We start from the raw sequence: 13,649 nt of genomic DNA, 5'->3' as shown, positions 1-13,649 counted from the left end.
TTCGACTTTTTCTAAAAATCGTAACAACTAACCCCGGTCTCCCCTACTTCTCAATGAAGTATCAGACTTGAAATTTAAGAGGTCAAATGTGTGAGTAAAAATAAACTGCTTTGTATATATCCTACACAAACATAACAGAGGTATGGATGTTATTTACTCTCAATTAGTGTTTTTCCAAATCTTTTACTGTTACACAATATAATAACACATTGTAACTACACAACATTATGCAAAAAAAAAAAAAAATACATGTATATAACTATACAACATTATGCAAAAAAACAAAACAAATACATGTCCTTACCTTTATATTCTGGGGTGAATTTTTTTAACTTGTCAGGCAAACTCTCATAAAAGTCCAACTCCCTTGGAATTAGTGGCTTACATAAGGTATAATCATCAAGCCGAAGCATTGATGAGCTGCCACCTACCTAAAATATACAAAGTTAGAAAGGTGGTAAGTTTTGACCCTGATAATGTGAAACATAGTATGTATGTAGTATGCATATTTACCATGTATAAACATATAAAAATACTATAAGAATTTCCAGATGCTTGAAGATTTCTGGTCCACCAAGATAACTTTGTCTAAAAACAGTCTCACAGTCCCCCTCCCCCAGAGTTTAAGAAGAAATGTTTTAGAAAATATTACTATTTAAATAAAAATAAATGATGGAATTAGGTGAACATAATTAAGCTATATCAGTCAGAGCATCATATTCAAACTCCAAAGCAATAGTCTGTGCTCTGCAATGGTTACCATTTCACTTATCAAATAAAAACTGCAATCTTCTTTTCTCACTTACAAGTTTGTTGATGAACATCACTATTGTTTCCATCATCACCTGGTTCATTTCTACATTCTAATAAGATTCACAATACCACAGATTAGCATTTACAGACATCTAATTTTCAAAATTTCCTGGAGAAGCCTCCCTCAAACGATGACATTTCCCATGTTTGCAGGACATTGACTTGCCCCCCATCCTGAATAAATTCTGTGGATGACATAACTCAGTAATAACCAAACTCTATTTTCTATAAAAGGATGTAAACCACAAAGTAGACAAAATTAATTACACAATCCCACTCTAATTTCTAATTGCTGTTTTTTTAAAAGATTTTCCTGTCAAAATTAATCACATACTTTATACATTTTAATATACCATGTTATAATCCCCCCACATATTGTATGACTAAATTTTTAAAACACCCTGGGTAATATTAGCCAATACTATTATAATAGTAATAATCATACTTAACATAAAAGTCACCAATGAGAATACTGATATTTTTTGATTAGCTGATTTTAAATTTAGCCAAAGAGAAACAAGAAAAGATGAAAATCACTAGGTATGACTAATGTGAAGAACAAACATGCCTAGCATAACAAACAACTACCATGCTGAAGATATGAAAAGAAATTACTAAAGCATGTTGGGAAATTAACAGAATACTGTCTTAATGAAAAATAAAATTATTTGTAAGTTAAATTTTTTTATTTATATGGATTGATACATGAAAAGGTACATAATTGAAATCATTTATTTTTCAAACAAAAATAATAATTTTTTGTCAGTAAATAATAATCACAATGCTAAAATTTCTAGCATGTTCATGTAAATCTCTATGAAAAAAAATGTTAAAACTTTGTTATACTTGTATGAAACAAAAATACTCACTGTATATAGAAGTTAACATTTTCGTATACCAAAAATGTATTTCCAATAATATTTACCTCCTCTCTGACAACAGCTATTACTCGACTGTTGGGATTTCCTTCCTTTGCCCATCTAAGCATTAGTCTGATTTTTTCTCATTTGCTACAGTTTTATTCCCACTTAATTGCCCTTGGCAATATTTGTTCCATGCCACTCTCAACCTACATCAATGTGTCCTTTATCCTGGTACCATTTATAGCACCTCATTCAGATATTATTATTACTTTTTCAAGACTGACCAGATCCACAGTCTCTAACACCAGCTCTTAGTGGGGAGGAAAGGCAGGAGAGTGTGAGAGGAGGTATTATTGGAAATACATTTTTGATTTAAGAAAATGTTAACTTCCAAAACATACTTACCTCCTCTCACACCACAGTTAGAATCTTACATTATTAAGGTGGAGAGGCTGATGAGGGCATTATCCATACAGAATGCATCTGTCAATAAAATATTAGTATCCTAGTAGGGGAACTGCACTACATCCAGAACGGGTATGCTCTGCACCCTGAACCTAATTCATGCATTGTAGGTGGAATTTGATATGATTCATCATCACCATTCTCCACACTCCAACCAGATAGCCTAGATTCCACTGTACAAGGGTTGGAATTATTGGGTAATGATTCCTAAATACCATGATTGTGGCTAGGACATGTGGACTGCAATATATATACTTGTGGGTGGATCCCAACTTGTAGCTATAAAGTGATGCATTCTGAGCCACCGGAATCCCAGTGAGAATGTAAACAACAATGAAGCGGACAAACCTTCTCCCCAACCTCGGAATGATGGAATCCTGTATGCCATATTCAACCCGAGAAAACAAAACTCATCTGGTCTGGAATTATGAACACTCATTCTCACTCTCCAACTGTGTAGGCAAGGTAAATTCCACTCGCCCCCGGAATTATGTGGAGGACATGGAACAAACTGTACTCAACCAAGGACCCATGATGTGATCACTCTGCATTCAGAATTATGAGGAGACAGTGGACCCTCTTTCACGAACAATGTCCTGAACCAATATTGGTCAAAAAGAAGGGCCACACTCAACCCAACCAGATAGCCAAGCATCAAATCTGAACTGGTATTACGAGTAAGCTCCCACATAGGTTGGTGCCTCTCCTACCGACATCTAAGAAAAAAACATCCAGGGTCCTGAGTAGGAGGGCCCTCAACCTCACCATCTTCCTCTAGAGTGGAGGAATTTCACTCAAACACTCTGGAGGAATAACTTTTGTCCACCACCCTAGTGACTGGTGTGATGGTAAGGACTCCCTAGCTCCACTAGTAGAATCAGATTGGGGGGGGGGGGATGTGTGCTGTGGAGTCCTGAGGAACAATGCTCTGGAAATAGTGCAACAGGTGAACCAAGTGTTTCCTATTTTTAAAAGCAAACTGACCCCAATTTATTCAATCCAATGATAGGCAGGTACGAACAGGATCTCCTTATGCTTTACTCATGACAGACCATGAGTGATAGTCCAGTATAGTACATTAATACTACCTCTGCCTCTAGGTGCTCTTACGGAACACCTCATTTCTACAGAGCCTGTTGCAACCTATATGAAATATATTGTGCTAATGGTTGCTAGTGAGGGATTGGTTTGACAAAAGCATATTTGCCAGGGCAACACTCGCCACAGAGTAGGATTCTGTAAAAAGAGGTAAGGGCCCCAGGCAAGAAAAGAAGAAAAAATATTGGTAATGAAGATACTAACAGCTCCTTATAATCTAATGGGTGTGGTTAAGAATACTACATGGGATAGTTCAAATTCCTCAGAGGAAGATACTGCCAGATCCTGCAAATAATGTGAGATAAAAGTATTGGAAAATCTCTGGGTTGTATGTATATGGTCTTGGATTCTTCCAGAGTAAGTTTCTGTGACTTGTTGGTAATAAATTTGACAATAAATGGACATCACTTGTTTTAAAATAATATATCAAAAACAAGTCGAAACTATGTACAAAATTTCTTTAAACATCTTATCACAGTTGTATCTCAAACTAAATAATTCTCTTTTCTTTTCAAAAGTCCACTTAGGCTGATTCAATTACTTTAGAATCCAATTGACAAGATGAACAATATTTCTCTACTCTTATTACAATAGTATCAGTGAATAATTCACTTACACCATCTCGTGGGTTACCATAGTTGTATTCCGAACTTCAAATAATTGTCTTCTTTTCATCAAAGTCCATACAGATGGGTTCAATTACCTTAGAACATCCTTTGACCCCTTCTGGGGTCTGATAATAAACCCTGCCTTAGCTGCATCTGAAAGTATAATCTGTGTGTGACATTCTGCCAACTGACAAAATGGTGTCAGAAGTAACCAGTCCTCCATGGAATGGTGTGTGCACAGGCCTAGAGAATGGAGGTGATAAGAAAAAGCTTGTACAAATTGGCAGAAATTGTATGGTGCTGATACTAGTCGGAAGGGCAGAACCATGAACTTCAGCACCTGACCCATTTGCACAAAATGCAGATAATGGCTGGACGACTTCCAATGGGAATGTGCAGATAGGCATCGGCGACATCAAACTTGCTCATCCACAGTCCTGGTAAAAAATGGCAATGAAAAGTGAGGAATGACTCCATCATGAACCTTAAAAGATCTAGGAATTGATGTAGACAAAAGAGATTGATGACCAAACATCAATCTCCTGCCTTCTTGGGCACAACAAAAAGATGGGAGTAAAACCATAGAAAAACTGGGACAACTCTCTCCATTGCCCCCCTTGATCAACAAATCTCCGATAGCCCTGCTACAAAGTTACATAATCCAAGGATCTGCAGGAGGTGAAAATGCTACAAGTTGGGTGGATAATGATGGTCTGAGCCCCCACAGACCCCAAAGGCATATGGTAGCACTTTTACTACTTACGGAAATCTGACTGAGTGGAGAAACCTTGTGGATATGGACAAAATATATACTTGGTACCAAAGGAATTATGTCAGGAATCTGTACACTCGAATAGGGCCAGAACTATGATTCCCTGTAAGAGCTGAGAAAAGTCGAGAAACAATGAATAACAAGAATGAATACAGATGGGCGACATCAACCTTTGATTCCAAGGACTTTGGAATGCCCACAAAAATCAAAGGTTAGAGATAGAGGGCTTCACTAAACTCATGGAAGGCAGCAGCCAGTACAAATGCCCTCCAATAACATCTCTACTTCACAACATACCAGCCGGGGTAGATACTAGCAATGATTCCAACTCATTATCAAATGGATGGGGCAATTGTTGAGAGGCTTCCAACAAAAGTTGGAAGGATGAAAATATTTTAGCAATGTAGTTAGGGTCAGATGAATCCTAGAAAAGTGTGATCTATCAGGTTGAACACAGACTCTGTTCTAGAACCCCAAATTTCCAGGAGCAGGTTTATCTCTTGAGAGTCTAAACACACATCCACCTGGCAGTGGTAAGCTAAAGTATGTTGATCCAAGAAATGTGGTGGACAAGGCATAGCTGTCCCTTCACATAACTGAATAGTAAACTTCCCTGCATGAATTACAAGGGATGGAGGGAGAACTAAGTATTCACCCTCAGACCTTTCCACCATCAAGAAAAGCTCATACCAAAAATACCCAGGGAAAGACCTAAAAACATCACACAGTCGACTTACCAACTGAAGAATAGGAGCCGGAGGTTGCTGATCCCAATTTGGCCTCCTGAGAAGCCGACAGAATAAAGGAAGGTACTTGAAAAAGAAAGTCAAAATTCTCACCAGAATGTCCAGGATCACCCGCACGTGCAGCCTCAGAGCCCCTGAAGAAACACCACTGGATCGAGTATATGTCTCCATCTCACTACAAGTAAGGTCACGGACTTCTCTCAACTGAGAGTGACTCCCCACCAACTGTTGAGCAATGCTAGATATCAGAGGTGGGATAGGAGAAACCATATTTGCCTACGTGCCAGAAACAATATGGTCATAGTACATATAAACCCATTAGTGAACACTTTGCCGAAAAAAAATGATAGTATTATTTGAGTGAGGTGCTTCTATACAATACCATGATAAAGGCTCATTGACATAGGTGGAGAGTGTCATGAGACAAATATTGCCAAGAGCAATTAAGTGGGTAATAATAAAACTGGAGAAAAAAAATCAAACCAATACTTAGATGGTCAAAGGAAGGAAATCTTAGGAGTCAAGTAATAGTTGTAAGTGTGAGAGTAGGTAAGTATTTTTTTGGAATTCAATTTCCTAACCTTAATTAGCTTTAATACACTTTTTAACTACTGCCTAACACTTGTTTTGTTCAGGTTCTGATGTTTAATATTTAAGATTCGTGGTTCTCTGAATCTGTAGGTAAGCCAAATTAGAATTCTCTATAAAACTGGCTAATGTTTTTTTATAATTATTATTCATATATACTTTTTTCCCAACTTAGCTATCTAAATGACCTGAGGCTATAGGTGAAAATGTTTTGGTTTATATTAAAACACCTTACAATCCTGCTACATTGTTATAAATTAACATACACTCTAATTCTTTAATCATAAATATATTATTTTTACTTTATTATTACCATATTACTTTATTCCTGGTTAAGTTGTATTATCACAATTTGACAGATCACAATAACTGTGCAAGACATAATATTCTATATACAGCAAACTCTTAATAACTACTGAGCAACCTGCAAAAGGATGAGAAATGTTTTACTGCAGTTAATTTTTCTAAGTTTTATGACTTGGTTAATTACATGACTATTTGTATGGAACAACACCACTGTTAAGGCTCTGCCTAAAAATGACATACAGAAAATTAAGACAGGCCTAAAATGTTAGACCATTTTAACTGACTAGACTAACACTGTGATGAAGACATCATCCACAGACTGAGATTAGAGAAAGTCTAGCCATTTTAGTCAACTAGATTCAGACTGACTAAAATAAATTCCAAAAGGCTGACATTAACTTGACTAACACTATGACTAAAATTAAATGTGTAGACTGATATAACACTGCTTAACATTCAGACTGTAATGGCTATACCACTGTACACATTTAGATGGTAATAAAAACCACAAAATTACCTACATATATATATATATATATATATATAAGGCATTTCTAATAACTCTTCTGGTTATGCCATTTCTTCCATATATAATAAAAGTAATTTAGAACAGAATAAACATTTTGAAAATAGTAAAAAAGTCTCACTCACACTAACTACTAACAACAAAAAGGCACACAGATATATTTTTACCTCTAACATTAAATTAAACAAAAGATTGGCTGATTAAAACACTGTCCACATATTTTCTCTTTCACAAAATATTTACTCTTCTTCTTAGTTTTTATTTATTTATTTTTTTGACTGATAAAAGCCAACCTGATGTATAAATGGTTCTAATTGTACTGGTTGACATGTTCCTCCTGACTCTGCTGCCATTAGCCCAAGATCTGGCTCCCCGATTCTTTTTCTTCCTGAGCATTCAGAATTTTAAATTGATAACCAGATCAAAAGAAAAAGGTGAGTCAATCATTGTATAGGTTACCTGCGAGACAAAAATAGGCACAAATAATATATTCATCCTTTTAATTTTTTTGTACAAAATTCCCTTATACCTAAGATGAGTCAATCATTTTAAGCTTACCCATGAGACAAAAAGAAACTATTATATACTAGCTTCATACTTTTAGTGTTTCTATAGAATTTTCCCTAAAATTAGAATAAACATGAGTGGCTTAATACAGACAATGAAATGAGCAACATTATGATAAACTATCTGCCTACAAATCAGCTAGACATAAAGCAAACTAAATTCTGATTCATACTTTACTTCTTAACATGATCTCAACAGTCCACACAAAATCTCATTAAATTTGTTTTGCATAACAGGTTCTCACATAAGCATTCACAATATTTTTAACTTATTTTGCTATTTTAATAAATCATGCACCCTCCAGGTTCCTACTTATAAGTAAGATTTCATTCTTGTTTGCTTGACATTTACCCTTTTTTGTAGTGTATTCTAATTACCCTACTTATCCATTCAAGAATGGGTTTTAGGAATAAAATCAAGAAGATAACATTCCTTTTCTGTTAGTTAGATCTACTTTATCAAAACTTACCAAGTTTTATTAATGTTTTTTCAATTCTGATCACAACCTGTTGTGCTCTACAATTTAAATATACAGAATCAACTTTCCTAAAAAAAAAAAAAATCACAAAAACTTAAAAGTTCTAGAATGCACCTACATAAGAAGTAATTGTTTCATTATCATTAGTTCCCCGCTGCTCTTACTGAATATTTATAACCAAATTTTCTATATTTTATGATCTATGAAATGTTATAATTACATGCTATCTGTTATGAATTTTAATTATCATTTGCTATTTGTAGCATAACATAAGGAATTATTGTTATCAATAACAGATGTCAAATTCATAAAATAGCTTAGGAAACTAATTCCATATTCTGTTCTAACAATGAAAAAGATGATCTCATTGTCTGTTAACCCTCTCTACATACAATTGGTCATTCTAACCAACCATACTACATACTATAATTTTGTATGTATTAAATGTATCTTCATGAAATTTTGCAAACTTTTAGTATACATTATGAGTCTTTTGTGGCCAAAAGTTGTAATTTTTCTAAACTGAAAATGTATTTCTGACAGTAGTAGCATGATATGCTCACGTAACGCATGTGACTCCCTCTACACTCTTGTGCTGTTTGTTTGTAATTAAGCACAAAGCTACACAATGGGCTATCTGTGCGTTGCCCACCACAGGTATCAAAACCTAGATTCTAGCATTGTAAGTCCGCAGACATACCGCTGTGCCACAAGGGGGGGCTCTCCTGTACTGAACCTTCACTTCAAAGTTTGGCAGGCGTGAACACAGGAGAAGTGGGGAGGAATGGTGGGAAGTGTGAGAGGAGGTAAGTACCTATCAGAAATACATTTTCAGTATAGGAAAATTATAACTTCCGCTATAGTACTTACCTCCTCTCACAAGATTAGTTAGAATCCAACATCGAGAAGGAGGAGAGACGGATGCGAGAAAACAAAAAAGTACCCTTAAAAATGTGTGAAGGATACCCCAGACAATGAAAGATAGATCCAAAGATCAGAAGAGGTGGAACTACACCACATCTGAACTAGATATACTCATCCCCCATGTGTGGAATGTGTAAGAAATAAGGGCAGAAATGGATAGGTGTAGAGTGGCTAGAGTGTGGTGGATCATACTTGGTAACTCAACTACATTCAACACCTCCTTGCAGTGTACCAACATCTACACGAGGGTAGGATGGGGATCATACCATCTTCACCTCAAACCAAAGAATCAGGGATTATGACCTGCACCAATTTCTGGGTATGACACGAGGATCCTCGCTAATCTATCAATCTGGGAATCAACATCTGGTATTGAAAGGATGGACCTCCCATGGAATCAACTCATGTGAGGACTTATGTTGATTGGTTCACACTATTCCAAAACCTCTCAGGGTAGGATGAGGTTTCCCAGTTGAAGGGGTTTACTGCAATTTCAACAGCACCACTTCAGTGTTTATGTAAATTGTATCAGGAGGCCACGTCATCCAATAAGGAGACAGCTCATCTCCCATGTGTGTGAGTAAATGGTATCAGGAGGCCACATCATCCAGTATGGTGACGGCTCAACTCCTTTGGAGGCCATGTCATGCAGTAAGGTGACAGCTCAACTCTAGTGGTTGTGTAAATTGTATCAGTAGGCCACATCTACCAACAAGATGATGGCTCAACTCCTCTGAAGGCCACATCTCACCTACACCAGCAAAACACCACTGCCCTACTCTCAACTAAGTGGTTCTAGCCCTTTCTCTGTGGAACTCATTCAGGAAGGTGCCTCCATGGTCAACCAGCCCAGTGGCTTGGAAATGGAAAGTGGTAAGGGCTTCCATACTTCACTCGAGGAAAGGAGGGTGACAATGCGGTGGACAGTGCAATGGAACATCATCACCGAAAACAGTACAGTGGGTGACTATGAAACCTTATTTTGAAAAGTAGACCATTCCAAGTTGTTCACTTGAGGCATGGCAGGGATGAGCAGCAATCCCCTTCTGCTTTACCCGTGCAGTCCATGGGTGGTACGGTCTGGGATGGGCATTTTTTTGAAGCAAAATATTGTGAGGTTATTCACAATCAAGCAATCTTGTGGAACACCCCATCTAAAAGGTAAGCATGCAAAGTCATGGAAAATAAAGCGCACGTCAACATGGCTGTACAGTGCGGACTTAGAGTTAAAGAATACTTGGTCAGGCACCACTTGCCACACAGCAGGACCTATGTGATAAAAAGAGGCTCCTGAAAGAAAGAAAGTAGGAATAAAACTTACCAGTTAAAGTTGCACAGAAATTTGAAGAATGGCCATAGGTGGAAGATGAAAATTAAATGAAGAAGAAACCACGATATGGTGTAAATAATGGGAGACAAATGTATTAGGTGTAGTTCACATGGCCAACTGTAGGATTTCCTCCAATGACAGATGAGAATGAGAGGCAATGGAAAAAGTGAGGTGTTGGATCTGATCGGAGGAAACCTGGAACAAGGTACAGGAGGAAGAAGGTAAGGAAGAGTAGCCAAACAAATCAAAAGGTGGACCCAATTAGTAAGGGTAGAAGATGAAGAATCACAAAGGGAGTAGGATTAGGGTAAGATTAACATTAGAATTGGGAGCCACACTCCAAATAGGTAATAATGAACCTAACAACTGCTAATCTAAAGGTGGATATAGTCTGCATGATGGTAACAAAGGACAAACTGATAAGAAGTCCTCAGGGGTGTGGCACACTGATCCCCTCACTTAATTGCGAGACAAATTGATTTTCATGTACCCGAATATTAGGGAAGGGAGAAAAAACCAAAAATGGTTGGGAAGCTTGTTCATGTAACAAGGGGGAATAAGAGGTAGGGGAAAGTGACAAAACATCACAACCCTGAGACACAAAATCCATAAAAACTAAATTACACCTTGATGATTCTTCAGGCTGTAAATGGGAAGAACAGCAAACTCAGGAGGCAAGAAAAGATGATAAAAGTCCTCGACATTCTGAACAAGATCAGCCAACTCGGGAGAAGCCTGGACAATGTCAGGGGACAAAGGTTGACCCATGTAGCTCTCAATCTACCGACATATAAAAGCAGAAAGATCCACCATCAGGTCACCTGCACCTGGTCCTGAGAAAAATCACTGGTCATTGGTGTGACCCCCCAAAGTGCTAAGGTGAACTTCAGAATTCACAGCACAAGAAAAGGTTCATAAAAGTCGATTGCAGAAATAGAACGACAAGAAGGAACTAGTATAAAATCAAATAGAGTCAAAAGGAACCACTTCTCGTGAAAAAAAAAAAAATATTTTGTCTGTCTGTCACACTGGAAGCACTAGGCACACAAAACAGTACGTCTTAACTCAAATGCTGCCAAACGAGAAGGGAAGGCTCTGTAGAGGAGTGTAAAGGGAGTCACATGTGTCATGTGAGCATATCATGTTACTGTTGGTTAAGAGATGATGCATGATGATTTATACGAGAGGCATGTTGGAATATAGTAATTTCAATGGAGCAGGGGACCAGAAGGCTTGTTGCATGCATAAAGAAAAAGTTTGCATATAGAGGGGTAAAGTACCATATCGGAAAATCTGATTATTTCATAAAGTATTTTTACTAAAGATTCTGTCAATGAATACCTTTTTTTCACCTTACAGTTTTCAAATTTCATTTGTATAACATCTGGAACCTCCTAAATGAATATCAAGTGTTTTTTTCAAAAAATTTCATATTTTATGTGTTATTTTCTCTACTCAAACAATATACGAGTTTGGTACATTTGACTGACCTTGTATCCACCACCATAAAAAAAAAATCTAAAATGACTGCAGGTTGTAACAGAAAATTACAATTATTTATCCTAAACATCATCAGGCTCATTACAGTTTACATCCATTTTTATTTAATTTCATTGTCTTCTGCTCTTTGAACCATATCTAATTACTAAACCCACATAACAAGCTAGAAATCACCCAGCAAACACTTAGCTCAACTACACTATTGAATTACTTGGTGCACGAGCTTCTCCAATGCATCCCTTACAGAGTAATTTTTATGTTTTCTTATATTACCTAATAAGTCTCTAATTCTTAACATTTTAAATCAGAACTTTTGATTTAAACACTTAATATACTGTACAAACAAGAGTTTAAAAACTTGCTTCAAAGCTAAAATGCAATTGAACTTAGTTTTCTTATTAAAGAATAGGGATAAAGATATTCATGTCTTTTTCTTGAAAATCTTTTGTTATTTTTCCAAATATGTTGTGCTTTCTAGCTGTACTGTTATCTGGATTTGTGTATTCCAAACCACTAATGTTCATATAAACCTCAATCAGTGTTTTTCCCCATCCATTCTCATTTCAAGGAAAAACCCGTCATGAGATTTCAATTATTTTTTTACAATTATCCTGTAACAAATATTTTCTTCAACACTAAGAATAATCAAATCATTAATACCAAAACAAAGTATATATTAGAACTTTCACAAGCTGAAAAGAATTAAACTCACAATTCAAGAATACAAGGCCCAAACTTTTAGTAAGGACACAAATGAATTCCAAACTTCAGATTAAACAATATAAAATCAGCACAAGAAGCTAGGAAAAAGAAAAGAGCCATTAATATAAAAACGTCATAAATCATCACAAACTTTACTTCATAATAAAACACAAGCTCTCTGATTACCTATCACTCACAACATCTATAAGCTTAACACAGTTTCAAGCAATACCATCTAAAACTTTAAAGGCAATGTATAATGAGTTTGGAATGGGGTTTTTGTTTAGCTCCTCTTAAGTTTAGATACCTAGTCTTCTCCTATCATTATAGCCATAATTTCTGGACAATCTGAAGATTTGGAATCTAAGCCTAACTCCTGTTACTTTGGCCTTACTCTTAACTAGCACCTCATTTGGTACTCTCATATTCATTGGCTGGAAACCAACTATTGGAAACATCTAGATCTCATGCATGCAATTTCCAGCACAACATGGGGTGCTTATCATCTTACAGTTCTTTTCTTTTATTTCAACTTTATCTGATCCAAGCTAGACTTTACCTGTGTATTATACTCTAGTCTTCTCTTCTCTCATACTTAATCTGGGCCTCCAAAATTCAGCCTTGCATATTTGCTTGGGGTCTATTAAATTCTCCCCAATTTCTGCCTTGTAAATTATGCCTAAGGAGCATCCTCTTACTTTTTGCCAGGACTTTCTCCTTGGGATGTTTGGTTTTTCTTTAATGAACACTTTTCCTAATGACCTTTCCTATTCAAAGTACAACAGGTTGGGGGTCAAGGACCAACTTCAACAGCTTTCATGAGAGGAGTTGTTAACTTCTACTCACATAGATTCAACATGTGAAATAAAATTAGTTTTGATAAAAACAATTCTCTCATCAAGGTCCAGGGTGGCAGACCACTGCTCAATTAACCTCTGTAAGCATTTTCCAAGAGACAGCCAGCATGTGCACACATGCTCCAGAATAGTTTCAGTCTCTACATCACATAGATTCTGGAATTATCAAACTTCTTCTTTCCTATTTGCACTTTTGTCCAAAGAGTAATAATTGTCAATACGAATTTCATCAAACTATTATTGCAATTTCTTTGCTGCTTTTTCTGCTGCCAAATGAAGGAGGTGACATGGACATCCCCTAATCATCATTTCAAGGTTAATTTTCAGAAGATAACCCACAACTTCTTTTTTGTCCTTATCACATTTGTGTTGCCAACAGCTAATGATACACAATTTTCCCACTTTAAGGTCTTTGAGGTTAGTTCTTCTTGAAGGAGTCCTGCAGTATTCTCACCAGTTGATTTTTCAATTAAATTGGGATTAGAAAGTAATACCTTTTCCTTGTT

General features: G+C 36.5%; 1 protein-coding gene across 6 annotated transcripts in view; it reads right to left on the bottom strand.

The window, feature by feature from the left end:
* The window catches only part of LOC106466988 (inositol hexakisphosphate kinase 1-like), a 51,730-nt gene that overhangs the window by 20,404 nt on the left and 17,677 nt on the right, over positions 1–13,649 (bottom strand). For 5 of the 6 annotated variants that reach the window (XM_022395069.1, XM_022395071.1, XM_022395067.1 and 2 more), the window contains exons 2-3: positions 7,079–7,244; positions 305–431 (exon numbers count right to left, since the gene is read on the bottom strand). In XM_022395069.1, coding sequence (XP_022250777.1) covers positions 305–431; positions 7,079–7,138 — 187 coding nt within the window. In that variant the 5' untranslated portion in view covers positions 7,139–7,244. Of the gene's footprint in view, positions 1–304; positions 432–7,078; positions 7,245–12,296; positions 12,385–13,649 lie in introns of those variants that run through there. The other variant, XM_022395068.1, reaches the window with a different exon arrangement.

This window comes from Limulus polyphemus, unplaced genomic scaffold (assembly GCF_000517525.1).
Source record: "Limulus polyphemus unplaced genomic scaffold, Limulus_polyphemus-2.1.2 Scaffold2450, whole genome shotgun sequence".
Lineage (NCBI taxonomy): Eukaryota > Metazoa > Arthropoda > Merostomata > Xiphosura > Limulidae > Limulus > Limulus polyphemus.
Note: the sequence above shows the minus strand (reverse complement) of the source record. Positions and strands in the feature narration are given on the sequence as shown.